Source organism: Agelaius tricolor, unplaced genomic scaffold (assembly GCF_023055355.1).
Source record: "Agelaius tricolor isolate 1412-34295 unplaced genomic scaffold, bAgeTri1.0.p SCAF_53, whole genome shotgun sequence".
Taxonomy (NCBI): Eukaryota; Metazoa; Chordata; class Aves; order Passeriformes; family Icteridae; genus Agelaius; species Agelaius tricolor.
The window spans coordinates 467,126-493,606 of NW_027269313.1; the positions used below are offsets into that span (position 1 = coordinate 467,126).

The 26,481-nt window shown below is 41.1% G+C and overlaps 1 protein-coding gene across 1 annotated transcript in view; it reads right to left on the bottom strand.

Moving 5' to 3' along the window:
• Positions 1 to 25,359, bottom strand: part of RAD23B (RAD23 homolog B, nucleotide excision repair protein) — a 35,704-nt gene extending 10,345 nt beyond the window's left edge. The window contains exons 1-6 of the mRNA XM_071455736.1: positions 25,165 to 25,359; positions 12,803 to 12,884; positions 10,237 to 10,316; positions 7,770 to 8,017; positions 4,623 to 4,678; positions 624 to 751 (exon numbers count right to left, since the gene is read on the bottom strand). Of these exons, the coding sequence (XP_071311837.1) occupies positions 624 to 751; positions 4,623 to 4,678; positions 7,770 to 8,017; positions 10,237 to 10,316; positions 12,803 to 12,884; positions 25,165 to 25,230 (660 nt within the window). The 5' untranslated portion in view covers positions 25,231 to 25,359. The remainder of the gene's footprint in view (positions 1 to 623; positions 752 to 4,622; positions 4,679 to 7,769; positions 8,018 to 10,236; positions 10,317 to 12,802; positions 12,885 to 25,164) is intronic.
• Between the last annotated feature and the right edge of the window lie 1,122 nt (positions 25,360 to 26,481).

A 26,481-nucleotide genomic window follows, 5' to 3' on the forward strand; every position in this document is an offset into this window, starting at 1 on the left:
CAATTCACCTGTCAGATTAAGGTATACAATAAGAAAAAAATCCAAAAAGTCCAGGGTTTTCACTGAAGTGAAACTACACTTTTATTTCCTCTCTTGCCCATGAAGTTTGTTCAACCCTTCAAGCTTTATTTATCAAATGAAAATTCTTTATTTTCTAAAACACTGCTGAAATGAAAATGCCAGTTAAATTAAGCACAGTTCAAAAAAAAACCCTCTCAAACCTTTCTGTTTGTGAAGTATATTAAGAACACTGCATTATTAACAAAAACAGTGAACTGGAACCTAAGAATGGTGATGATATAGATACAAAAGTACAACTAATCAACTAATGCTGTCACTAAGAGGTGACACAAAACCATTGGCAGTTAAAGCTATCACTGTAACTGGACATACTTTAGAGACATATCTATATCAATCAACAAAAAATGAAAGCAAAGTGGTACAGGTGGTTAGGGATTACTTCAGTGTTTTCTATGACACACCACGTCTGTCAAAATGTCAATGTCATCTTTCCAGATGGCAAATGTCACACTCAGTGACTGAGCAACGTTCAAAATAACACCAAAATCAAAGTGAAAGGTATTAAGTGGAAAAACAAAGGCGCAGGTTAGGTAAGTGCTCACCATCAGAAGGTATTCCACTGCTCTGTCAGGGTTGTTGAAGCTGGCCCTCAGTGCTGCAATCACCTGCTCCCGCTCGTAGCCCATGGACATGATCTCAGTCACCATGTTCTCATAGGACTGACCAGTCACTAGAAGTCACAGGACCACCATTTTAAGGGAATAAGATGAAAATAATCACACACACACAAAAAAAAAAAAAAAAAGTTTCAATGAGTAAGTGTAATTTCCACCTGAATTTCAGTTGTTCATTGAAAAGAGTACTTCATATTAAACAAGCCGTGGTTCTGTGGCTTTAATTCCAAATATATTCAGTGGTTTCATTATGAATTTGATTGGAAATAGTGAAGGGTAATGAAGATAATGTAAACTTCTACTGACAAAAGCAGTACTTGTGATACTTCTGTACTTGTAATTGAAATAATGTTCTCTCTTCAAGTTTTCATTTAAGGTCAAGGGCATCCTCACAGCTAATATTCAATTCCTGATGTAATCAAGATAAGTCTCCTGCAGCTCACATTTGGAAATGTATTAATTTGAAATATGCCTGTCAAATTATTAGCCATTGAGGATTTTCCAAATAAAGACTTTCTGCTATGCTGTTGTTAGATAGATGACAATTAGTGATTAGATATTGCTATATATTGCTACATGCTGGTGATGATGATCACAGTAATTTAATCAACTTAATATGGACCAACTCAAATCATGCAGAAGACTTAAAAGTTGTATCTAGGAAACTCAGGACTTCAATGGGGGTTCAGGAAATCAAGTTATCTCATTTAATTTTTCTCACTCAATTTAACATTTGACTAGACATCCATCACAACAAATCCCCCACCTCTTACAGCAAAAATAGATGAAAACTGTCCCACACCTGCAGTAATCAAGACAAAAGGCACACACACAATATATGGAACTATTTAAGGGCAAATGTTCACTACACTAATGTCACTGTAAGGACAATCAATATCTCTTTTCATAATCCCTTTAATATTCCTGCCTCAAATGCAGACAGCAAGTAGTACAATTACACACAAAAAAGTAGCTATTCTACCATACATTGAAATTGGGCAAATCTTCAAGGTTATCTTCCTGGCAGGAAAAAAGCCACAAACAAACCTAGGCATTAAAATACCATCTCCTTCCTTGGATAAAGGTATTCCTGATCTCAGTGAAATCCTACTACTGACTGACTCTGTAACTAGCAAGTTAGTGGCAGGAAAGCTAAACAATTAACAGCCATCATAAAAAACAACTAATTAATAATAATATTTAAAAAAAAAACCCAGAGGAAACAAATACAAGAGCTACTCTGTTAAAGCAAGTAAGTTGTAATTAAAAGAACCAAAGAAAACATGATGTTTTATTCCCTTAGGGAGAAGGCGTTTAACTCAAGCCAACATTAAAACAGACCCACTGTCTATTTCTTAACATGTCCTTCTAAACACTCAGTGGGTGTATGACTTAGGGCAGTATGCTCAAGAACAAGCAATAAAAACAGCCCTAGCCCAAGGGTACTTGTGCATTATCCATAAATAAAAGCTTTAAAAGCCTTGACTAATTTGACTATTTAGTATTTGGGCTTCAAAGTAATAGTGCCAACCTGAATTTAAGGAATGGTAAGTTCTTCATGTCTTCATACAGAACTACAAGATCATTCATTTCACATCTACCTGCACTTTTTCAAATGTGAAATAAAAAAAATCACCTAAACTTTGCTCTAAAGATACATACTTCTATACTTCTATCTTCAGGGAAGCAAAAAAGCCAAGCCAATAATTGTCCCAACACAATGAATTTGCTACTTTTGCTCACATTCTTCCTTACATGGCACTAGTTTACCCTTACTACTCCTAAGAAACTAACCAAGCAGACAGAACACCTGTTGATCTAATTAGTTACTACTTGAACACTTCTGTATTGCTTTTCCAATATAAACATGGTAGAGACTAGAAGATTTGACACAGGAGAAAGGTGCAAAAAGGCTGGCTAGCTCCTGTAGCACAGGCTGCTACATAAGGCATAATTAAAAGCCAAAGGAGGAAAAGAGAATTACTGAAAATGTAGGTGCATGTACTCCATACAGTCTACTTCATAAGCTGTGCAAGAGCGAGACCAAGAATAATAATTCAGAAGTTGCACACTTCTGAATTATTAGCAATGTCATGATACAGAGTCAGGCCTATCTGTCCCTAGTGCTAGTGGAAATGTTTGAGGTCAATGCTGAATTGATTCTGCTCTTTCCTTTTATCTTTCAAGCAACGTTTTAAAGCTGGATTAACTCTCAAATCCAGTTCATCACAGTCCCCACCATAATTCTCATCCCATGCCCTGAAGAAATCTTAGGCTGCTCCTGTGAAAGATGTGGTTGCACAAGGACTGCAAGACGTGCAGATCTTCATGGAGCACACAAAGCCACATCACTTTTCAGCATTTAACTGAAAACAACAGCAAATCATAGAAAACAATCCCTGTTTTTAAAGTGGAGTCAATTAATTTCAGACAATGTAATTGAGAAGCCACAGTTAGAATATGTGTAGGATCCAACCTAGGATGTGAAAACATACTCCATCAATTTGTGCAAGCAAATTCCCTTCAGGACAATTTTTAAAGAAAATAGGCACAGTTCATGCCTATTGTCCTTGAAAATGTATTGGCTGACAACACTCACAGTATGCTTACCCAGAAAATCACACTTAATACGTCTTATTTTCAAAAATGTTAGGTACACATGGGTTTACTCCATCAGACGCCAACCAAAGAACTCCCATACAAAATGGATCATGAGGTGATGCTCTTGAAATATTTTGGGTTTCTTTTCCCCAGCTTTGAAGAGATTTCAATCAAGACCACCAGCTTCATTTAACTTGCTGATGAACACTGTTAACAAGAGTGTTGGTGATGACATCATCTTGGCCACTAAGATAATATGAATGGTTAAGGAACCACCTTTGGGAACAGCAATCACTTCAGCCAGTTTAGTTTTAGTGTTACATTTTTGTCTCCTGTCTCCTCTATCAGCTATTTTGGATCATGCAATTTAAAACAGTATGTCACACCTAAGATCTAAGCTGCAGCTGGACAGACTAAATCTAGTAGCTACCACTAAGTCATGTAAAATATTACTGCTGCTTCTAAATCACCCTGAGCTGCTTAATTTACAGCACCTGCCTCCAATATATCCACATGAAAACGTAAGTGAAACTCTTTACTTGGTTTCACTCTTTGTACCAAATTGGAGCTTCACATTTAAAGACAAAAGACAGAATAAAAACCCCACCTCCTCCTTATTTCTGTACCTGAATTTGTTACACTCCAAAACAACCCAAAAATTTCAGTAGGAGTAAGGAGTTGTGTGTTTGCCTAATAATTTCCTAGCTACCCAAATCAGCATAAATGATGGGCAGAGCTTCCTGTTGTCTTTATTCTGTCTATTTCACTGAGAAACAAAGATTATTTAAACTGTCAAAATAAGAGTAAGTTGACTGTAAATACATGGAGGCATTCATTTCTCAGCAGCAGATCTGGTGAATTTATCTAATCTTAATGTGTCAAAAAGCAAAGTACTTTCAAAGCTGAAACAAGTGAATAATAAAGGCAGCCATTTTACCAGCCCTGCACTCTGGTATGCCAAAGTGAAAAGCACACACATATTTACATCTAGTCTCCTATTCAAGCTACTTCTAAGTGAATAGTTAGAAGAGAAATTAAAGCAAATGGGGAAAAGAAGCAGGAGTTCAAGGATCTTCCTTTTACACAATAAAAATATATAAAGGGAAATATTCGTCAGTAAAGAAGAATATTGAAGCTGGTTCCAAGATATCAACCTCAGATCTTGAAGCTGGTTCCAAGATATCAACTTCAGGTCTTAGAGAAGAGTACTTTGATTATAACTTTGACAATGACAGATACAGAAGAAAATGTCAACATCTGCTAATCCATCATGTTTCTGCTGCACCAAAATAATGTCTACATTAAAAAAAAAAACTCTCCACTTACCAAGTGCACTTATAGCATCCTCAAAAAGATTTGATCGAGATGTATCACCTGTTGTACTGTAAGATGAAGACAAGTGCAATGGTAATTACAAAACTTTGGAAAACTTCCTGTTTTTCAAAAAAAACAAGAAAAAGAAAAAAAAAAAAAGCAGCAGCAGCAGCTGTAACTCTAATAGCCCCTTTTGTTTCTAAAAAACCAACAAAGCTTTCCAAAGAGCTCGCTTTTGGTCCTGTAGTGAGAATAGATTTTTACAAACTTACAATGCTAGCATTTTTAAAACAAGGCCAACCTTCCCCCGCTACCCCCCAGAAGTTTGGCTCTTGCCCATCTGCTCAGGGATTAGCCATCTGCTTGCTTGAATGCTTTAAAGGGTGGGAGAACAAGGTGGATTTTCAAAAGCACACAGCAGTCTCACTAACTGCTTCCCCACAGCCACCAGCTTGACCTCAATGAGGACCCAAGGAGGCTGGTGGCAAGCACTTATTAAAACCTCAGTATACTGCTTTCCCAGGAATATAAACTGCTAACATTTGCAATTACTCCATCTCAAGTTATCAAAGTTGTAAAATTACGGGATTAAAGGCTCACCTCCGTGAACAGCAAGGAACACAGAGGCACAACACTAGGGAGGAATACCAGTTTTAATCAGCTACAGCCAAGGCTGCCCAGTTCCCAGGGCTGCAAAATTAAAGCATCAGCCCCCTGGTCTCAGGGTGACACCCAGGGTGGGTCAGCAGGACTCCTTCAAGGGCATTACAGCCCATAGGGTGGTGCAACTCACTGTGGGGTGCCAGGAAAAAGTGCTGGGGGAAGAAATCCAGAGGAGGAACCAAAGGCAGGGAAAGGAAAGCTTAAGGCACCATGCAGAAGAAAAGCATGGGTCAAGAGAGCAAAAAGAGGAGAAAAAGGGCCAGTCTTACATAAGAAACACTTGCCTGGCCGTGCTCTGCACCTCACCACCCACCCATCCTGTCTTTTTATTAAGTTCTACTTCTAAAAATTTTTCATAATGTGGGGTGTGTGTGTCTCCATTCTATATGCACGTATGTGGAATTCCAAGTGCTCACAGGGACAGGGAATTGTGAGACAGAGGGATCCAGACACCTGTGGAGCCAGCAACTGCTGAGACCAGTGTGGAAGTCTGAAGGCCAAGGACTGCAGCCAGTTCCTGGGTAAGTCTCTGTGTGTGTGTGTGTGTGTGTGTGCAGTGGGAATCTGAGTATCAGGGCCTGGAATGGGGTGGCAGGGCTCAGGCAGTCCCCATGCCCTGGTACCAAAAACTTGGCAAACTCTAAGGGGCCAGCTATCAAAAGAGAAATTCTTATTTTTCATTTGTGTTCTGTACATTTTCATTTTGCAGTAGTGGGCTTTGCTATAAACACCCAGAGGGGGAGAGGATGTGGCTGATGTATCTTGCATGAGTGCTGGGATTTTTCCTGCCTGAGCTGACCTAAGCAGGCAGACATATATTTATAGGTATATCCATATTGTGTGTATATTTTGGGAATACACAGTCTTGAAAACATGATAGACTTGAGGACTTGGAGCTGCAGAAGCCTCACATTTATCAGGCTACCAGAGCTGGCAACTCCTACCAGCAAGTGAAAGATCATCAGATTGATCTGAATGTTTTCAGAAGATGCCACGAAAAATCCAGCAAGGAACTTGGAGAGATCTCTGTAAGATCTGTGCAAGAAATAATTTGTTCCAACAAGAATGCTTCATTAGAATCTGTCAGTAGTTAAGATTTACAATCAAAAAAAGATCAAAGACAAAGCAGGACGCCAGCTGGCCTGGCCTTGGGTCAATAAATCTTGCCTTAGTAATTTAGCTTCTAAAGCAAATCAGAAGAAAACAGTATTCACTGAAATCAAGGCAGGTAATAACTTTGATGTCTATGTTAAATTATTTTGTTTCTCCCTGTCAAGTGTGTACACTGAGGGTCCCTTACTGCAGTTTTACAAAACTGCAATCTCTACATAAAAACACTATTTCAGTATGACAGATTGATCTTTGAACCCACTTGACAAACTGAGCAGGGATAAAAAAAAAGAAAATAAGCCCAGTCATTAGTATTTTTTAACAACTAAGTTAATTTGACTGATAAATGAACCTTCATTTGCATTCCATTTCTAAGAGATACCCGTTTCTCAGAACTGCGAAATTAAAACATCAATGTCTGTATTTAGTGCAAGAAATTTGTGATCAGTTTTTCAAGACATTAGGCAATTGCAAGTTTTGTTTTGTTATCATCAAATCAGTATTCGATGGTGGTTAAATACAATCACTTTAAAAATACTGTCTTGTGCACCAGTATTCCCAGAAAAAACACACAAATAATTAAAACCCAGAGCATGAAAAATGAAGATTTGATGCTATGCAGCACTTCAGGGGCCATTAAATTCCAGTTAACAACATTTTAATCCCATGCAGTACTTCAGCAACTTAAGCAAAAAAAGGCAACAGCATACAACAGGGATGAAACCTCTAACTTCCTCTTGATTTTCTCAACTGTAGAAAATTGAGGTGAAAAGTTTTCCCAGGTTTCACAATTAATTACCTGCAGATGGGTCAAAGAACATTCAGGGGAAAAAAAAAACCCCAACCTTGTAGCTTTAAGGCATTACATGATTAAGAGCAATACCACATCCTACATTTTGGAAGAAAAAGCTCTTTGCAAAAATTAAGAGACTCATACAGCAATAAGGAATTTATGGTTTGAATCTGACCAACATCATCAAAAGCACAATCAGAGGGTTATGAGCACGACAGGACACATTTCTCTTCAGACTTCAAGAGCTTTGTGAGCAGTAGATGCCCACTGCAGGTGAATATCCTCAGCCTGAAAAGAAACTTGCACGATAGCAACTCTGAAATGCCTAACAAGAGCTCAAATCTTGTGTCATTTAACTCTCCCCTCCACAGGTTTGTTCCCAAGACCACACTTCCCACAGAAGGCACAAGCAAGAAGAGGTGCTTCTCACAATCAGTAATATCATACTTGAGTCAGAGACTGAAATTATAGTCAAGAAAGAAGAAAAATTATATAGAATGGAGAGAGTGACTGGCCTAACACCGTAATAAAAACTTAAAATCAAAACTAGAAGCAACAGAAACAGGAACCCATTTTTGGAGGCTTATCCATACCTGTCAATTGATGATGGACTGAGAGCAGCTGGTGCCTCAGGTGGTTTTTCTTCTGGCGTCTCCTCTTTCGGAGCACTCACAGGTGCTGGTTCACAAGCCACTGCATCTGGTACTGGTGGTGGAGGGACAGGAGCTGGCACAGGGGCAGGAACAGGGATTGGTGCAGCAACTGCTGTGGGAGCTGCAGTTGTTGAGCCAACAGTGGAAGTGGCATTTGACGGCTGAGTCACTCCAGCTGCTGCTTTGGGCTGCAGGAGGACAAAAGAGTTCAGGCACAGAACAAAGATCATAAATCCACGGCTCTCTGAGTTCTGTTAAGACCATTTGTGTTTGCTGTCGCTGCCTCAACATCAAGCACAACATTAAAATGTTGCAAGACATTAATTCTCTCTCGCCCTTCACTGTGTTTAAACAAGCAACTGAGAGCGTCACTGAGGTACTCACACACCTGAGCGCTCACACTCTGAGGATAAAGTGAAATGCAAAGATCTAAATATTTACAGGCAACAATATTTTAAATGCAAAAACAATCCTGTGTTTTACAAAAGCACATTTTCCAGAAGAAACCAAGAGAGTTGCCAAAAAACATCTGCAGAACAAGCATAAGCTTTTTTCACCACTCAGATGTGGAAAAAAGTAATTAGGACAGAAATCACATTTCATTATGTTTGCTGGAACACAAGATGAGAAAAAAAATTAAACTTCACCTGCAACATGTTTTGGTTATGCAATCTTTGCATTCAGAGCACTAAAATAACATCTCAAATACTTCAGTTCATGAAGTAAGCATCAAGGATACAGCAGAATGAAGGACTACCAAATTTACAGCAGAATATTTGGAGTGAATAATACTTGTATGCAATTGTGAAATAATCTTCAGATCTCTAATGGCAACCTGAATTTTTCTTGGATGCGGTATTAATCCCATTATACAGAAATAGCCCCAAGGGCTGACAAAGCTGACTCCAATCTTTGCCTTTCCAAGAGAAATAGCTGAACTTTAACAAAACTACTTATTCAAGGTGCACCACCACTTTCAGACATTGCCTGCTTGAAGAAGAAAACATTTACTTCTTCCTTTTGTCTGCAAGGAGAGGTAAAGCTTAAGAATTAATAGCTTCCAACATGATGGGCAGAGCAAATAACATTTTAATAGGCACTCAGAGAAAAACACTGACACAGTAGGAATGCAAGGAGGGTTATTTTCTGCTGGATTCCTAAACCCTTAATGCAACAACGCCTGAGCATCAGACAAAGTTAGCAATCTCTGCCTACATGACTGGGCATGTCTTACCCACAACAGAATCAGGAAAGGGCAATTGAGCTCCAAGACTAGCAAAAAGATTGTAAGACTGAAGAAATGCCCAAAGTACAGGTCCTTTATTATCAGAATATACTGAATTTAGCAGTTCTTCACAGAGATCTGCCTTTAGAATCATAGAATTGTTGAGGAGACCTCTAAAATGATTGAAACTAACCCAGCACTGCCACACACACCACTAAACAGCATCCCTAAGTACCACAGCCACACATTTCGTGAACACTTCCAGGAGAGGCAGTTGCACAACTTCTCTTCTGGAGCCTTCTGCTATCAACAAAATGAAAAACTGGACTCTGACAACTCATCTGCACCTGTTTTCTTGTACTGATAAATGTCCCTGCAGCAAACCACAAATTAGGAAGCTGTTCATTCAGGAAGACAGCAACAACAGTTATTTTTAACAAGCCCACTGGTTTAATTATGTTTACTATTACTAGATAGAAATAAGGGCCATCAGAAAACATGTTTTCGTTGTTAGGAGGAGGAACTCGAGCTTCAAAATTAATTTAATATTCCAAAACACAAATGAAGCCAGTTTGATTCAGATCGCAATGGTCTGGAATGCCTGGAAAAGCAGTGGCTTGATTCCTGGAAGCAGCCTGACAAGTGGTTCAGAGAAGAAATACTTCAAACACGTGTCACAGTCATTCCCTATAAATGGCACTTGCAGGCTTTCAAAACCCACAGGTTTGTTTACTGCCAGATGTATCCTGTCTCTACTGGTTTATGCTGTTGAGTTTGACAGGAGAAAAAGCCATGAACTATGAAAAGCAACATGGCAAGGCTGGAAGAGCTCCATACAGAGGATTCAACCACAAACTACCTAGGTTGCCTTCTTCCTTTTAATAATAAAAGGGAAAAAAAAAACAGAGAGACATGAAAGAATAAACAGTAAAATCAACCATTGGCAATTTTTTTCTTTAATCCAAACATTCAGCTCAGAGCAAAAGTAAAAATCAGCCTAGGCAAACCAAGACTATGAAGCAATATTTTTTATCTCTTCACACAAGCTTTTTACTGTTGATCTGAATTTGCTTATGATGAAATTCCACTGGTTTTTAGAATGGATATATACAACTACTCATCACAAGAAAAAAATAGAATTAAATTAATGAAGATTCCTACTCCAAAGAAGTTATTACTCACTTTTGTCACCATAACCACCACAAAGTTCTTCTCATCTATCTTGTATTCTTTAAGAGCAGTTTCATCATTAAGGATTTTACCTGGGAAATTAAACAGGCAGAAATTAAGAAGCTGTTTAACAAATCAATAAATGATCTTGGGATTCCCTCAAGAAAACATGTTTTATGCAGATTACAAATAACTGTTAATTCAACAAAAAGCAGTTTGGCCATTAAGCTTTGGCAGCAGAGCTACAGTTTTCCTCATGTGATGTACAGAGTAGTGGATGGCTTGAGGGCTGCTGCCCTAAGTGTTGCAGATGCTTTAAAGCCATTTAAAATAAAAGCATGAAGTCTGGAAAGATTCACTGGAATCTGGAAAGATCCGTAACAAAGATACACGTAATACAGAGGAAAAGCATTAACAGACAAAAAGCTTAAACAAGTAACCTATGTCTGCTTACACAGTAAGGGAAATTCCGTTCTACTTATCTTCCATTTGTTCTTCAGATAAGAGCATTACCGGCAATAACAAGTGTGTGACCTTGCAACTTTAACAATTTGCAAGGCTAAAACATTAGAAAAATCTAGAACCATTTCATAACTTGCCACCTGGACAGAAGGATGAAAAATTATCAGACAAACCCAGAAACTTCTGTTATACTATGACTTTTGATGTTTCCTAAGCAGAGGTGGTCCTGTGACAAAATAGACTTGCAACACTTCTACAAGAACTTCTAGGAACACAGTCAACCACACACTCTTTGCCTTTTCTTAGAATAAGCTGACTCAGAGATAGCACCACAAATCAGAAAAGCAAGTCTGTAAGTTTTATAGCACTGATTTCCACTACAGAATTTTCAGAGAATATTTTACAATTTAAACTGATTAATTTTCTGAAGATGTGCCACAGACTACTTCCATTTCATAACCTCTCTGGTGGACTGCAACCAGAAGGACACATCCTGATGATTGCAAGGAAATCAAGCAACACATACACTTTATGGCACTCAGAACACAAACGACTGGTTCCACCAGTCTTGCAGGTCAAACATTCAAGGAAGTATTACACATAGTGCAGTAATAGCAATACCTGTAGCATCTGACTCAGAACCTACAAGGGTTTACTCACAATTTTTATAGGCACTTCAGGGAAGGCTTTAATGAATGTGTTTGCAATATAATATATATATACTTTATGGAAGTATATATAGAGACATCCTGTCTTCTCAGAACCCACCACTCTCAGGGTTTCTAGAGCTCACCCTAATTCAGATGTCAACACAATGGACAATCAGAGCTTCTCTAATCAAAGTCAGCTGGGGGTATCACTTTGCTTTACCAAACTAGGAAAATTCTACAGTTCATTTTAATAAAAGTAAAAATGTCATCAATATACCGTCATATCTCTTGTCCAAGAAAAAGAAAAAAAAGAGAACTGTCTTTGTATAATGTTATATTCTCAATCTTATTTCCTATATTTCCTACTGCTTGTGAGGGTTATTCAATACTGCAGATACATTCTGACTTCACAAAACACTCGAGTCATGTCACAGAATCTTATGCAATCTTTGATTTTTGCAATCACAGTAACACAATATTAAGACTGCCATGCAGTCACACACATTGCACAAAGCCTTCTCCCTGGTTCACATTTCTTGGTTGTGCATGAGACTTCCACGTTCATGCTCTTGGCATGCACTGCCCCCACTGAAGTACCAGGGACATAAAACTTGCTCTGAGATGTGGTCCAGAGGAGCTATACAAACACAGAGATTCACAACCTCTCTCCCATCAGCATCTCTCCACTGTTAACAGTGGCTTTGGCTTATCACAAGTGAAAGAGACAATACTTGTTACAAAGCAGTGCATGACAAAAGTGAAAAGTCTACCAAAGCTTCTTTCAAACCCGGTTTTAGAGAGAAAAAAAAAACCACTAGAGGGAGTACTGGAATAGCACCAAAGATCTGACATGAAGTAAGAACAAAAAAATGGATTTCTGCATTAGCACCAGAATGAACAAGGGAAGTAAAATAAAGCTCAACTAAAGTTAATTTCATGTTTTTAACTGACATTAGCCTGCTTTTTGCTAGTACATAATGCACATTTCTAGTGACAGAGCTTAAAACTATTGAAAGTACCTTTGTACAGCAAGGATTTGGTGGTGGGTTTGTTTCGTCAATCCAAAAGAAATAATCTAGTTTTTAATTCTCTGTGGTATATACAGCAATGCTTCAGCTATACACAGCATAAATTGAAAAAGAAAAGAATTAAACCAGAACAGCAGCTTTTACCTGCTTAAATCCTGAATTTTTGTAAAAAAAAAAGCTATTTCTTCTTCATCCAGCATATCCCTAAGACATCATGTTACAAGAGAAAAGATGACAGACACACATGCATTAAAACCTAAAAAATTCTAATTCAAAATCAAGAGTTCCCTTTGAGTTAATTTTTGTGTTAGTGAGGTTTTTTATCCTGTCTGTACTTCAGTTCTTAGAATTCTTAGAAGACTTAACATTCACATCCAAGTCAAACAACAACATAAAATAAAGCACGTTCAGATAAGTTATCTTCAGAATATTCATTACCTGCATAAATTAGTTTTTGGCCAGCTACTGGAAAGGCATCTTTCCCCCTTTCTGATTCAATCTTCTCTTTCAGTGCCTTCACCTAAAGCACAAAAACAGTCTTAATGAAAACAAAGTTCACAGTACAAACCTAATTAAGTATACTTCAAGTTTTAAATACTGAAGAGTAGTTTCAATCATGCCTTGATTATGTCAAGTTTATCAGCCTTCAGAATGTCACTGTAACCACTTTGCAGAGCAACATGCCCCTTTCCCAAATAGTCTCCTGTGCAGAATCAAATTGGGTAATTAATTCTTCCATGTGAAGTTATTTGTATGAGTGTACAACACAGTGAAAAAGTAAATTAAGAAATTTGGGGAGCAAAAATGTTTTCATCTCTTGACCCATTTGCCCTGTTCTTTCCCTGAATGCAGAGGATACAGCTGCTACAAACAGAGAGGAAGGTTTTCATCATCATAACCACTTTTCAGGGGAATGCCTGGGTTTTTTTTTTTTTTTTGGTAAGATCACCATGACATCCAACCTTGAACTCCCCATATGCAAAGACTTGTGCAAAATGTTCAGAAGCTTATCTTACATAAATTGTTTTCAACTCCTCCCTCTCCACCACAATTTCTGGAGCTTCACACAGCAATTCTAAGCCTATACATTTACTTGCTTGCACTGATGCATCACCCACACTTTCACAGCACCAATAGCTCAAGTGGCCCTGCTAGTTGCTGTCATATATGAGAATGGTCTCAGTTCTCCAGGAAGGCTCTGTAATGCTACCCTGAGGAGGTAAAGCAAGCTCCTGTAAGAGCATTCCTGCACTGACACATCTGCAGTCATGTTTTAAGACAAACTACCTGCACACGCAGTCAATTCTTCTTGCTTTTTTTGCAGACACTCCCAGCACAGAGAAAACAAAGACAACCAATCTGCTATGAGCTTATTACTACAAGCTAACACCACCTTCCAAAGGTTGGGTTTGTTTTTTTTTTTTCCTGAACGTTCAAAAAATCTATTTCATAAAGCTCTTCAAGGATACAGAACGCAACATATTGCTTCCCTCTATGGTACTAAACAAAAATAGGGAGCCAGCTCTTTTTCCCCAGCAGATGAAGAAAGGATGCTTTTGGTATTTTGTACCATGCATGCCATCCCTGCACCTGCCAAATGCTTTGGAATTAGTCTCCAACCAGGCAGTTGCTCTCCCACAGCAAAACTGAGAGCAGCTCACTGCCACCCATAAGTCCTGAGGATAATCAAATTTGACAGTAGTTTGCTGAAATAATCAGCATTCTCATGCACTTACTTTACAACAATCTGTCCCATCCTTGGATTTACATTTATTTTTAAAGCATATTTTCTTGAAAATTAAAAATATGAGCTTGTTAATTCCTCCCCAGTTTTAAGGATGGAAGTGACTCACGCTGCTACTGAACAATCTCCTTCACCACAGATAAGCCATCAAGGATTTTTTCCCTAAACTTTAATAATGTCTAATACTTCAAACAACTTCAGTTAAAGTCCTGCATGCACTAGGGCAAATCCCTTGAATCATGTTAAAAGCCTGTTATGTGTGCAAATGTCTACTTTTTAACACTCTCCTTACGTATTCTTATGCTCTTGTACCAATCACTCAAAGATAATGACTCCAGACTACTTCTTTTATACCCAGGTACCAGGTTTGCCATAGATTTGTGAGAAATATTGAAATGTGACTAACGTGCATAATCTATTTTCAGGGAGAAAATTAAAGTTTGTTTCATGTCCACTGCATAAATCAAGGTACTGGCTTCAAATGTCTAGTTAGTCTCCTTTGTTTTCTATTGTTTTATTCCAGACAACAGTCTTTTTCCCACAGAGAACAAAACCAAGATGTGTTCTTTCAAACATAAATGTTTGAACAGCAAACAGTCCAGGTCAGGATACACTGAATACACACGTTGATTTACTACACAATAATTGGATCCATGAAAAGGAGTTAAGATATTTACTGTAGGAGGATCCAACAATTCATTTGCCTTTGCTGACCACCTGCGTGTAGCATTTCCCCTTGTTATTACTGTGCTGTGATTGATGTACCGCAAGCGACCTGAGGCACTGCCCTCTTCCAAAACCTCCCAAAACATCCCCCCTTCCTTAAAGTCTGCAACAAACAGGACTATGCTTTCATCCCTCTGGCAGGTGGCATTCATCTCCAGACGCAGGCAAACTTCCATTTACACCATAGAGCCAAGGGAAATGAGAAAAAAAAAATTTCTGGGAATCTGTTCCAGTGTTTCACCATCCTCACTGTACAAAATTCCTTCCTTACATCTACTCTTAACAGGCCTGCTAAGAAGTCTGTTCCCATCTTTCTTATAAAGAACCTTCTGTTTGGCACTGGAAGGTTCTCCAAGATCTCCCCAGAGCCTTCCCTTCTCCAGCCTGGACAAGCACAGCTCTCTCAGCCTGTCTCCATAGGAGAGGTGTTCCACCCTCTGAAGACCTTCATGGCCTCCTCTGGACCAGCTCCTAAAGGTCCACATCCTTCATGTGCTGAGCACCACCAAGAGCACACAGTCCCATAATATCCCACAGGGTTACACCTAGGAAAACTAACTCAGCACCCAAGGGCAGTTTCAGCCTTGTTGGATATTCAGGTGGCTGTGCTTCAGCTGTACAGGCACCTTCCACAACCCAAAAACCCTCTCTGCATACTAATACTGACATAATTTTTATTATTGTGGTGGTCTAGGTCAGGACAGACTAAAGACATGTGCTAATTACTGTGTGCAGTAACTGAATCCACGTGAAGCAGTTTGGTATTTATTGCCTCAGTGAAATGGTTATCAATGCAAATAACACCATGAGGTTACAGAACCATAGTGGTTCTGAACATAAAAACAGACTAGAGATTTTCTCCTAGAGAACAGAGATAATCTTTGGCTAAAGCTTGCCAATACAGGGGCCACCATTAACTTCTTAATTCTTGAAAAGACTGGAAATCCTGAGGAGAAAAGTCTGTTACAGTTTTCAGTGCTGGTCTTTATTCTCTGCCTGTATTCTTGCCACATGCATCAATCAGTTTAAGAACAGATTATATCCTAAATTACTTCTGTTCTCTGGCTGACAGCTTACAGAAATCTAAAAGAAATTTAAGCTTAACATAAGCCAATTTACAGTATTTTGCTATCTATGCCCAGGGACACTGCCATTTGCAAAGGGGAAGATCATTTACATGGGTCTCTCATTTAAATGGACATTCACTCTATTGTGAACTTTTGCCATCCAAAGATACTCAATATCTTATGGTGACTGACAGTACTCCACCATGGGCTCCTAATCACAAATTTAAAATTCTGTCACGTCATTCAAGTTGCTCCTTTAAAACTGAAAATACCATCAAATAGTCAAGTAATTTCAAGATTACATTCAAAAACATTTCAGAGCATTGCTTAACTGCTTTATAAAGAACAGTGATTTAGATAAGGGAATCTGTCCTGTCTCAAATGAATACAATTAACTGATTGGATCACAACTATTCAAAGGAACAAACAAAAGGACTTAAACCAACTCTTAACTACTAGAGCCTGAACCTGCAAGAAAATACAGTCAGCTGCAGACTTCATCATTCTCCTATTAGAGACAGGTTCAAGAAAACACTCGGGCTAAAATAATGCTTTCCTATCTTCTGGCTTTCATCACTGCCTAGCCTAGGAGGCCAGAAACACATCATTTGCAGAGGATACAATACTAATTCTCAGGGAAAAAAGAAAGGAATAGATAAGATCAGATACATCAATTTTAGCAGTAACATTCCAGTGGCAGAGAATTTCCCCTTGTAGTTCCAACTGGAGTGATTAAAGGCATAGTGAGAAATAACTGTGCCATTAATTCTGCTAAGAGAGGAAAATGCATAACGGTGCAGCAACTGTATGTCAGACAGTAGTATGATCCACTTTAATTTAGATTTAAACTATAGATGCCCCATTTTCAAGGAGGAATTAAAAAACAGAGAGAAAGAGAGAGAGAGGCCCTCTCAATGCTTTTCAGAAAATACAACTGCATCTTCCAGCTGCTGGTGCAGTGAAAGGCTGAAAAAAGCAACATCCTAAACTTTGCCTCTAGCAAATTAGGTTGCTGAGAACCTAACTCCAGCACCACCATTGGTTATTAAGTGAAAATTAATTTTGGGGAAGCACACCCAGCACATTGATCCATCAAACTGAGAAATAATTCATAGATTATGATTTATTTTACTCATAAATACAGATCCATAAACCAAACCTTCAGGCTTTGTAGCTTTAGTCAACCTGATTAGGGTTCAAAATGTATTTCAGACCTCACCAAATCCCATTTTTCCTCTACGCTTATAAAATTTCACAGCTCAATAAACAGAGCCTCTACTTTATGGCAATAACTTTAAGAATGAGCATCAATTCATCTACAAACACTTTACCCTAAAGATTCAGAAACAGCACACTTACAAGCCAAGATGACTTTCTTCTGTCCCCCTACGAACTCAGAGGTGAAACTCTCCCTACAACTCAGAAACTGAACGCAACGTCCCCGAGAATCCATTATGCCCTGCAATCTGTTTAATAAAGAGCTAGAGCTGACTGACTCCTAACTGAAAAACTGAGGTCTTCCAAAGAAATACCAGTCATCAACTGCATCTAAAAATGGGTTTCTTCATGAAATCACCAGTGCTGAGTTTCCCAGTTGCTCCTTGCAGTCACTTTTTGCCAGCTAAGCAAGCAGGGCATGCTGGGTTCCACCCAGGCAAGCAGCTCCCATTGATCCCACACCATTCCCCCTTCCCTCTCACACAGGGATTTTCATTTCTCCCACCTCATATAAATGCTAACACAGAAGAGGCAAGAATCATCAGTTTATTCAGAGACTCGTTTCATAAATCCTAATGAAAAGGTGAACAGTGTACTTTCATCAGTTTTAATGTATAATTACACGGGCAAGAAAAATTGCTGAATTTTTTGAGATGTTGGGAGAAACTGAATATAAAGCTGGAATGGATCTCTTTTGACATCAAGCCACAAACCCATCTTCCACACCATGATCTCCATCAGGAATCTGATGCACCCACAGACAAGGTTGCTTGCTACCTCTACCGTGAGGCTGCTACAAAGTTTACTCTGATATTGGAAGTCTTTTGCTAGATTCCACCCCAAGTTAACTCATAGATTATTAATACTGATTTGTTCTTGTGCTGATGTTATCATTCAAGCATGAGTAGCCTTCCCACATCCACTGATGCTTGCCACTGTAAAACATTTACATAATTTCACCAAAACTTAGAGCTAAACCAAGCAGGTCTCTTTAGTTTCATGTCAGAGCCACAGTTTTCCACAGGCTCCAGGCACCTCTTTCCAAAGGTAGAAATTCACTGTCCTTGGGAACAGGTGGCCAGCACACTTGAAGAAGAGCATCACTATTCTCCCTGGATGTTTCAGGATCTATGATATTCAGGACTTCATCTTTTAATGAACCCAATCCTAATTAATCCATGCTGCTCATTTGAGAGCTGTTTACCAAAGTCTGACCCTCAGTTAGGCAGACAGGTACCAATATTCAACCTTGTGTTTTTCAGTGACATCATGCTTCTGTTGATTTGTAATCAAATTCTCATCAAGTGAATTAAAGGACTGTGAAGAGACCAACTCTGAAAGACCCTCACTGCCAACCTAGCTCTGCTGAACTGCTTCTCTTGGAGAACAAATGCTGCACAGAGGGTTTGTTTTCAAATCTACATTATAATTCTGTACCACCCTTCATCTTTTCTGTAGCAAGCTAACGTGTTTCTCCCAGGCTTTGAGAAAAGTCATAGTTAGACAAGGACAAAAGATTTTGCTCCAAAGGGCTTGCTCTTTTCCTCCTCCCTGAGGGAGGGCATCATAGTCCGAAAAATTGTTTAGAATTTAAGCTTAATATTCCTGAATTTTCTCCTCCTACTGCCCTTGCAAATGTATTTACCACATGCTATACTGCTACATAGATACTGCTCAAAGTCAGGCGAGGACAATGCAGCTGTATCAGACAATAAACCTGCTAATGAAGCAACAAAATGACCAGTGCAACAGGTTTTACTACCCTTAATCAAACTCCATGATCAGCAACTGATTAATGACAAATACTGTGCCTACTACTGAAAACAAGCAGAGGATAAGAAATTACCAAGCTTGTAAGTCAATGCTTTACAGCTCTTTTTCTGGTAAGAATCTATTTGGTTCCAGCTACTTCTTTCTACAAATCATAAAAGCAGGCTTTTCGGGCACAAAACTCCATTTACAGTGTTCTCTTATATTTTCTTTCTAAACAGGACAGTCATATTTAGTCAGAAGGCAATAATAATGGTGGTTACATGAAAAGATCACTGCCCTACTTCAGGCCTCAAAGGCATAACAGATACAGTAATTGGGAAGAACCACAGGAGAGGAAGAGGCTTGTGAATCCAGTCAGGCTTATGAGCTTAGTAAGTGCCTGGGAAAAAAAAAAAAAAACAGTTGTACTCAAATAAACAAGGCATCTAGAATTACTCCAGCATTTAAAAACAGACAGGATAAAGCATTCATAAGCTCCTTTATTTACTGCTGCTGAAGTTCGCATACAAAGAAAGAAGCAGCATCCTCTGAAGAAAAATAATCTGGAATTGTCAAGGTAAAAATCCAAATTTTGCCCTGACATTTACTTTCTCTGCAATTACCTCTACCTTTCTATTTTCCTCCCTACAAAATTGAGCTCATCTACACACAAGTGAAATTTTTAAGTCTAGTAATCGTTATGCACTGACCAGAGATCAAGAGAAATCATTTCTGATTTCAAAGCTGGCCTCCAGGCCTCCACACACTTCTGCCCTGCATTTTAAAATTGATGTATGCCCTGTCTGAAAGAGGAGGCACCGGGGCCAGTTCTCTGATGCAAAAAGGTGACTAAAAGCAGCTTTGTACTAACAGAGGGACACAAATGTCAACCTAAAGCAGAGCTTCCAGCTATCTGCAGCTTGAAGAAAAACAGCAAGATGGACAGTCCTGCCTCTGAAGCCACAAAGGCTTGTTTTAGGAAGAAAGCTTACATTCTGAGTGGTGACTCTTGCGCGGTCTTGTTGATTAGCACAAAAAAAAAAGCCTCCTGAAGATTTGGGCACACAGTTTTTACAATAGGCATATTCCCCACAAGCCAATTTACAAGTATAAAAGTGACCACAGTTGTTTGAGTACGAAGAAAACTGACAAGCCACTTCGACCAATGTCAAAAAGACACTTAAAAAAAAAAAAACCCTTTTCCAACACTGCATGCCTCTGACACAAAAACACAGGGGAAGACAAGGAGGGGGAGAACCAGAGCCGGCGTGCAGACAACGCTCTGTGTGCTCACAGCCGCGGCGAGCCCTTCCCTCTCCTTTTCCCGTTCCTTTGGTGCTCCCTGCAGGGCAGCACGCAGAGGGACAGCCACCCTCACAGGCTCTAGGTAAGACAGGCTGCACATCACCACGTCCTGAGAAACACAGAGAGATTTGTTCCACTGAGCCCACTCCACCCACGGGAACCTTGACCAAAGACACAAACCTTGGTAGGAGAAAACATTGCCAGCTGTGCCCCTCGGTGCTTTAAGTTTACACCCCCGTACCTCACACCTACAGATAACCTTTTCTGTGTTTCAGGAATTCAAAGAAAATGTTTTCGAAAGGTTTGTCAGTAAATACAGACATTCACACACAAGGGCAGCAATGGGACTCCAGCCAGCAGCAGGATCATCTGCTCATAATTATTATTCTTAATTAAATCATACTCTCCTTATTCACCAACTTTCAAAGGGAACACCTTCCAGCCTGTTGTTATCCATGTCAAGGACAGATACCCTATGCTTTCCAGTCGTAACTGCAAAACAGACCTTAAATATATGTATAGAACCATCTTTAAGTGTGTACAATCTCTATATTTAACTTCTAAGTGTACTGGCCACCTTGGGAAGTTTAGATTTTGAGAAATACAGCACATAACACTGCCAAATTATTAAAAGTACAAAGCTAACTTTTCTTTGCTGACAGCTAACCTAGATAAGAACATCCTCAATAAAGTAGTTGAAAAAATATGGGCAGAGCCATAGCATTTGAAAAATGGGCAACATGTAAAAACATATTCCAATATGAATAAAATAATTTTAGTTGTATTAAGTAATTTATGCTATCTTATCCTTTCCCTTATTAAATTTTAAAAAAATGTGTCATCCTGCCCAAAGTTCTTTGGAAATTTTATTTAAAACACTCACTAGAATTTCAGGAAAATATTCCTGTACTTGTGAAAGCTTAGCCTTCTTCAGCCAAGAATCAGAACAACCTCCTTGCTTGAAAATCCTAAGTCTAATCAGGAAAAAGAAAAGGACTATCCACCAAAAAAAAGCAGTAGCAAAAAGCCCCTAGAGAGTTAATTAAACAACCATAAATTGTAACAGACCAAAACTCAAAAATGCTATAGTCTGTGAAGAAGATATGAAAACAATGGGGGGAAAAATGGAGCTACTTTTATTCTAGTGATCTCTGAAGTTACAATTTTGCAGAGTCATGTATCAAACCACAAGCAGCAAGTACAAGCCCTTCAAACTCACACTTCCTCTGCCTGTGCAAGCACACACACACACAATAATAAAAATGCTAAAGAGAGGCAAGAACAACGAAACAATCCTCCAGAAGAGGAGAAAGATACCTACTGTACAACCCAAAGAGTAATTTAAAAAAAGAATACCAAGACCTGAAAAACATCTTTAACCTAGAAGGGTACCTCTGGATTTTGAACTGAGCACTTTCCTCTAACCATAAAATGATGAAACTCCCAGGGAAATGGAAAAACAACCCTCTTACCTACAACTGCTGTAGGATTAACTGAAACACACGTAGGAAGGTTTTTAAGGGCTTGCTCACACTCATTCACAAGTTACAAGCCCAGGAACCAGCTTTCACCATTTCACTCAGCAGCAGCCCGGTTTTTTTTCCAGAACTGCTACAAAGTTGATTCTTCTGACACAGTAACGTTAGCATCCCGAAACCTCCACATAAATCGCACACATGCTAAGGACACACCAGAACACGGCAGAAGCCCGGGCTTCCACAGCTGAGCGTTCTGCTGACACGGTGTTAAACAAGCTGGCTTTGCCTGGGTGTTCAAGGGCTGTGGTGGAACAGCGAAATGTGAAAGCCCATATTGTGTGACACACAGGCTGCAGCCAAAAGACTGCTGACATCCTGAATATTCCTTGCACTTCTCTGCATTCTGACAATCAGGTTTTTAGGTTAACAGCGCAGGGGGAGCTGAAAACAAAACGGGACAGACTTAAACTTTTGCCTGGTGTTTCACCCTCCAAGTTAAGAACGTTTGTTGGAGATTTTTAAAACCCTGCTTCGTGTCTACACAGTGGTAACTACAAGAGAAGTGCCACATTTAAAACCCTACAGTGTCACCTCAGACAAGAGATGTGGCCACGCAGGGCTGCACCAGTGTCAGACAGCGCTTATTATTCGCTCCTAACACAATGTTTAACATGTTTACTTTCTCACAGAGAGCCAACAAAAAGAAGCAGCAGCTTGTGCAGATGGATACGTGCTTTCATTTACCCTGGTTAAATCGAAATGCTCAAGCCCTGAGTGGCCCCACTTGGAACACCACGAGGGGTAAATCCACCCCTGTACGGAGCTTGATGGACCCATAACAAAACTTAAGGGAAAAACAACCAGGTTTGCAAAAATTCAATTTGATAACAGGCCTTCCCCAATAATAGGGCCCGAGGCTAAATATTTTCATCTTCTTTAGTCAGTCAGGGTACCTGAGAGTATCTTTGCCAAGCAAGGTAATAGCTTCAAGCAGATTTTTCACTCACTCAAAATACTCACTTGGCCAATGTTTTAAAACACAACCAAACCAAAACTAGCCACACTACTGAAGGCAAGTTTAAAATTCGACTGTGTATTTAATAGGGGAAAAAAAAAAAAAAAGACCAGTTGCTTGTGCACAGAGCTAATTAGCAAGGCTAATGAGTTATTGGGAAGTATGTTGCCTCAAATTATTACAGGAGGTTGGTTTAAATATTCCTATCAACGACAGCTCTCAGTTACAAGCATTAAACCTTGCTGCCTTGCACAGTAACATCAAGTCTCTCCTGATTAAACTGGGTACTGAGAGTAAGGGGAGAAATTGCTAGGAGCACAAAAGCAATTTTACAGAACCAGAACCCGGCTTTGGAGCAACAGGTTTCCTGTGCCTATTGCAACTACATGAATTTTGGCCTTGTCACAGCACAGGGCAGAAATCCAAGTAAACAAGCCTACCTCTGAGAAACACACACATGGTCCAAAGACTAAAAGTAATGTTTCCCAAACCCCATGAAACACGTTCCAAGGTCCCAGGAAATTAATCTAAGAAACCAGTGCGCTTTTAGGTAAAATCCGTGTATTCCAAAAAAAAATCTGACTGAGAACTTCAAAGCACACACTTGTGAGGCGCTTCCTCAACATAGCCTATTTCAAAGTGTTTTCTGATTTTAAGACTCAGTTTGTAAGTGAAGGCTCAAAGCTGAACTTCTCTTTACTAAGTTCTATGATTTTTAGTATTTCCAACAGTTATTTTCTTAGTAATTTTCTAAGTGTGCCACAGAAATTTAAACACATTTTTCACCTCTACAGCTAATACAATAAAATCAAGTCTCTATCCTGTCCTTTTTAAAACAAAGTTCCCCTCAAATTTTACCAGATTTCTTCTGTCTTATCATGCATTCCTGACCAAAAGCTGAAATTACGCTTATGAGGAACATTTTTATTTTGAGCTACTGTAGCAGCTACATTTATAAACAGAGGGTGCAGTCGCATTTTCCCACAATCCAACTTCCAGTCATTGCATTCTGCTGTCTCATAAACTGGTGAGGGCTTTGACTGGCAACATTCCTTCAGTCCTCTCCTTGAATTTACTTCCCAGGACCTTACTGAATGCAGAGAGCAAGAGGGGGGAAAAAAGAAAGGGAAAAAAAAAAAAAGAAAAGAGAGTTTTCTCAGTAACAGCAAAGACTTATGTTTTAAACATTTGAAGGTTTCCGAGCCCTGCTTCTCCTAGGGCATTTGCCATGTCCCTCAGTCACAATGGCAACCCAAACGAGCTCTTAGCCCAACTTTGAACTGTCATCCTTTATTTTCTTATGATGGAAGAGGGTGAACCAAGAGCCTTTATAAAAGCAGATACAATGCCCCATAGTATCTAGAGCTTCACTGCCCACCTGTCACAGGAAAGCTGCCTGGAAAGGAAAGCTGCCAGCCTCCCCAGATCTTTCAAACCAAGGCCACAAGTGTTGTCTGGATTTGGCTATCAAAACAACCACCTCTGCTCAGGCAAGTGACAAGGCAACTTCCAACCCTGCCAGCTCGCTTAGGGCCCTTCCGACTGCATTTCCCCGAGGATTTTCCAGCGGACTCCTGTGTGCACCTGGAAGCAAAACATGCCTCCTCCTCGCTCACAGCATCCAAAGGCGCTGGGCAGGGGGAAGGAGGCTGCCTGAACCCCATCACACCCCCCAGCACCGAGGTCAGCAGAGTCTCTGCTGCACTCCCTCCCCTCCTAAGTGCACACTGATTAATCACTGCAGCTCGCCCCGTGTGGCCACACAATAAAACCTCCACACACCTGCCCGGGCACACTGTGATGCACCTGGCAGCAAACCCCAGAATCACGCTCCTGCCCCGGCAGAAAAGCCCCACAACCCTCCCAGCCTTTCCCTTGTAGGAATCCATGGAAGGATGGGACAGACCACCACGTTTTCCTTCTGCTGGACCCCCAGCCCCACCCCGGCAGAGGGATGCTCCCGCAATATCCCCTCTCCCAGTGCTCCCATTATAAAACTGCGCCCCACTGACTGCTAACCCACGGTACCCCGCTTCCCGAAAGGAGAAACTTTCCTTTCCTACAGAGCTCCTCTCCTTCCGAGGACTACGTGAGATATTTATTCCCCCTCCCACCTCCGGGGCGTTCTCCTCAAAAACAAGGGGGGGAAAAAGTCCTTCCGCCGGAGGTCTGGCCACGGCAGCCCCTTTCCTTCGGCGATGGGAAGTCACTCCTACCCACCAGCATCCCGAGGAAAAAGGGGATCCCTCCTCACCCCCCCCCCCGCGGCCCTAAATCCCCCAAAATCATCCCGGGCGGACACAGCACCACCCCCGCGGCCCTGACCCCTCACTGAATCTCCTGCCACCTCCACAGGAGGAGTCCGTCCCTCCTTTTTCCTGGGGGGCGAGGGCACAGATCCCCGCATCCCTGTCCACGGCCGCGTCCCGGGAATGGTGGTTCGGGTGGGGAAGGGAAATGGCGGGGGCGGGGAGGGGGCCCGGGAATGGCCGCACCGTCTCCTCGGGGTCGATGTCGATGCGGAAGGTCTGCTGCTGCAGCGTCTTCAGCGTGATCTGCATGGCGGCGGGTACGTGCCGCGCTCCGGCCGCCCTCGTCCCTTCCCCGGGAAGAGGTGGCGGGGAAGAGGCCGGGAAAGGGAGGAGGAGGAGGGAGGCGGCGCCGGGCTCGGCGGGAGGGCGGGACGCGCATGCGCGGCCTGAGGCGCCCGGCACGGCGCAGGCGCGTGTGCGCTTGAGGGCGGGGAGAGCGGGAGGAGGGGCGCGGGCAGAGTCGCAGAAATACTAAAATATATATTTATATATAGCGAGAGAGAGAAGGAACGGAGCGATTGCGGCGGAAAAGGTCTGCGAGTCCGGCCTGTGAGCGGACAGCAGCGTGTCAGCCCGGCCGTGGCACTAAGTGATGCGTCCAGTCGTTGCTCTGAGCACCTCCGGGGCAGTGACTCTGCAGTCTCCCTGGGCATCCCGTTCCAATGCCTAGTCACGCTTTCTGTGAAGAAATTTTTCCTAATACCCAGCTACATCTCCCCTAGACCGGCCAGGAGAAATTACTCCATCATCTCCACTGGGCAGCCTGTTCCAATGCTTTTCACCGTTCCTGTGAAAAATTTCTTCCTAATACCCAAATTTACCGCCCCCCCCCCCCCCCCCCCCGGCCCCAGCCTGAGGCCGTTCCCTCTGCTCCTGTCCCTGGTCCCTGGAGCACAGCCCGACCCCCCCGGCTGTGCCCTCCTGGCAGGAGCCGTGCAGAGCCACAAGGGCCCCCTGAGCCTCCTTTGCTCCAGGCTGAGCCCCTGCCCAGCTCCCTCAGCCTCTCCTGGGGCTCCATTCCCTTCCCAGCTCCGTTCCCTTCCCTGGCCACGCTGCAGCCTCTCTATGTCCTTCTGGAAATGAGTGGCACAGGACACAACACCTGTAAGTTGTTACACAAGTTTATCAATACACTCTTGCGGGTTTGTAGCACCTCAGTTCTGTCAGTGCTGGTTTCGTGGAACATAAGCAGATTGCTCAAGGTTGCTTTATCCAACCTGTCCCTTGAACACCACCAGGTTTTGGGGCATCCACAGCCTCCCCCAGGTAACCTGTTCCAGTGTCTCACCATCCTCACAGTAAAGAATTTCTCCCCTATATCCAACCTAAACTGTGGATAAATAGGGGTGATTCCCCTAAAAAGGGGAGATGCCCTAAATCTCCCCCCTTTCAGTTTGTACCTATCCCTCCTTGTCGTACCACTACCCTTCCCTACAAAGTCTCCCTCTCTAGTTTCCCTGTAGGCTCCTTCAGATACTGGAAACTTCTCCAGGGTGAACA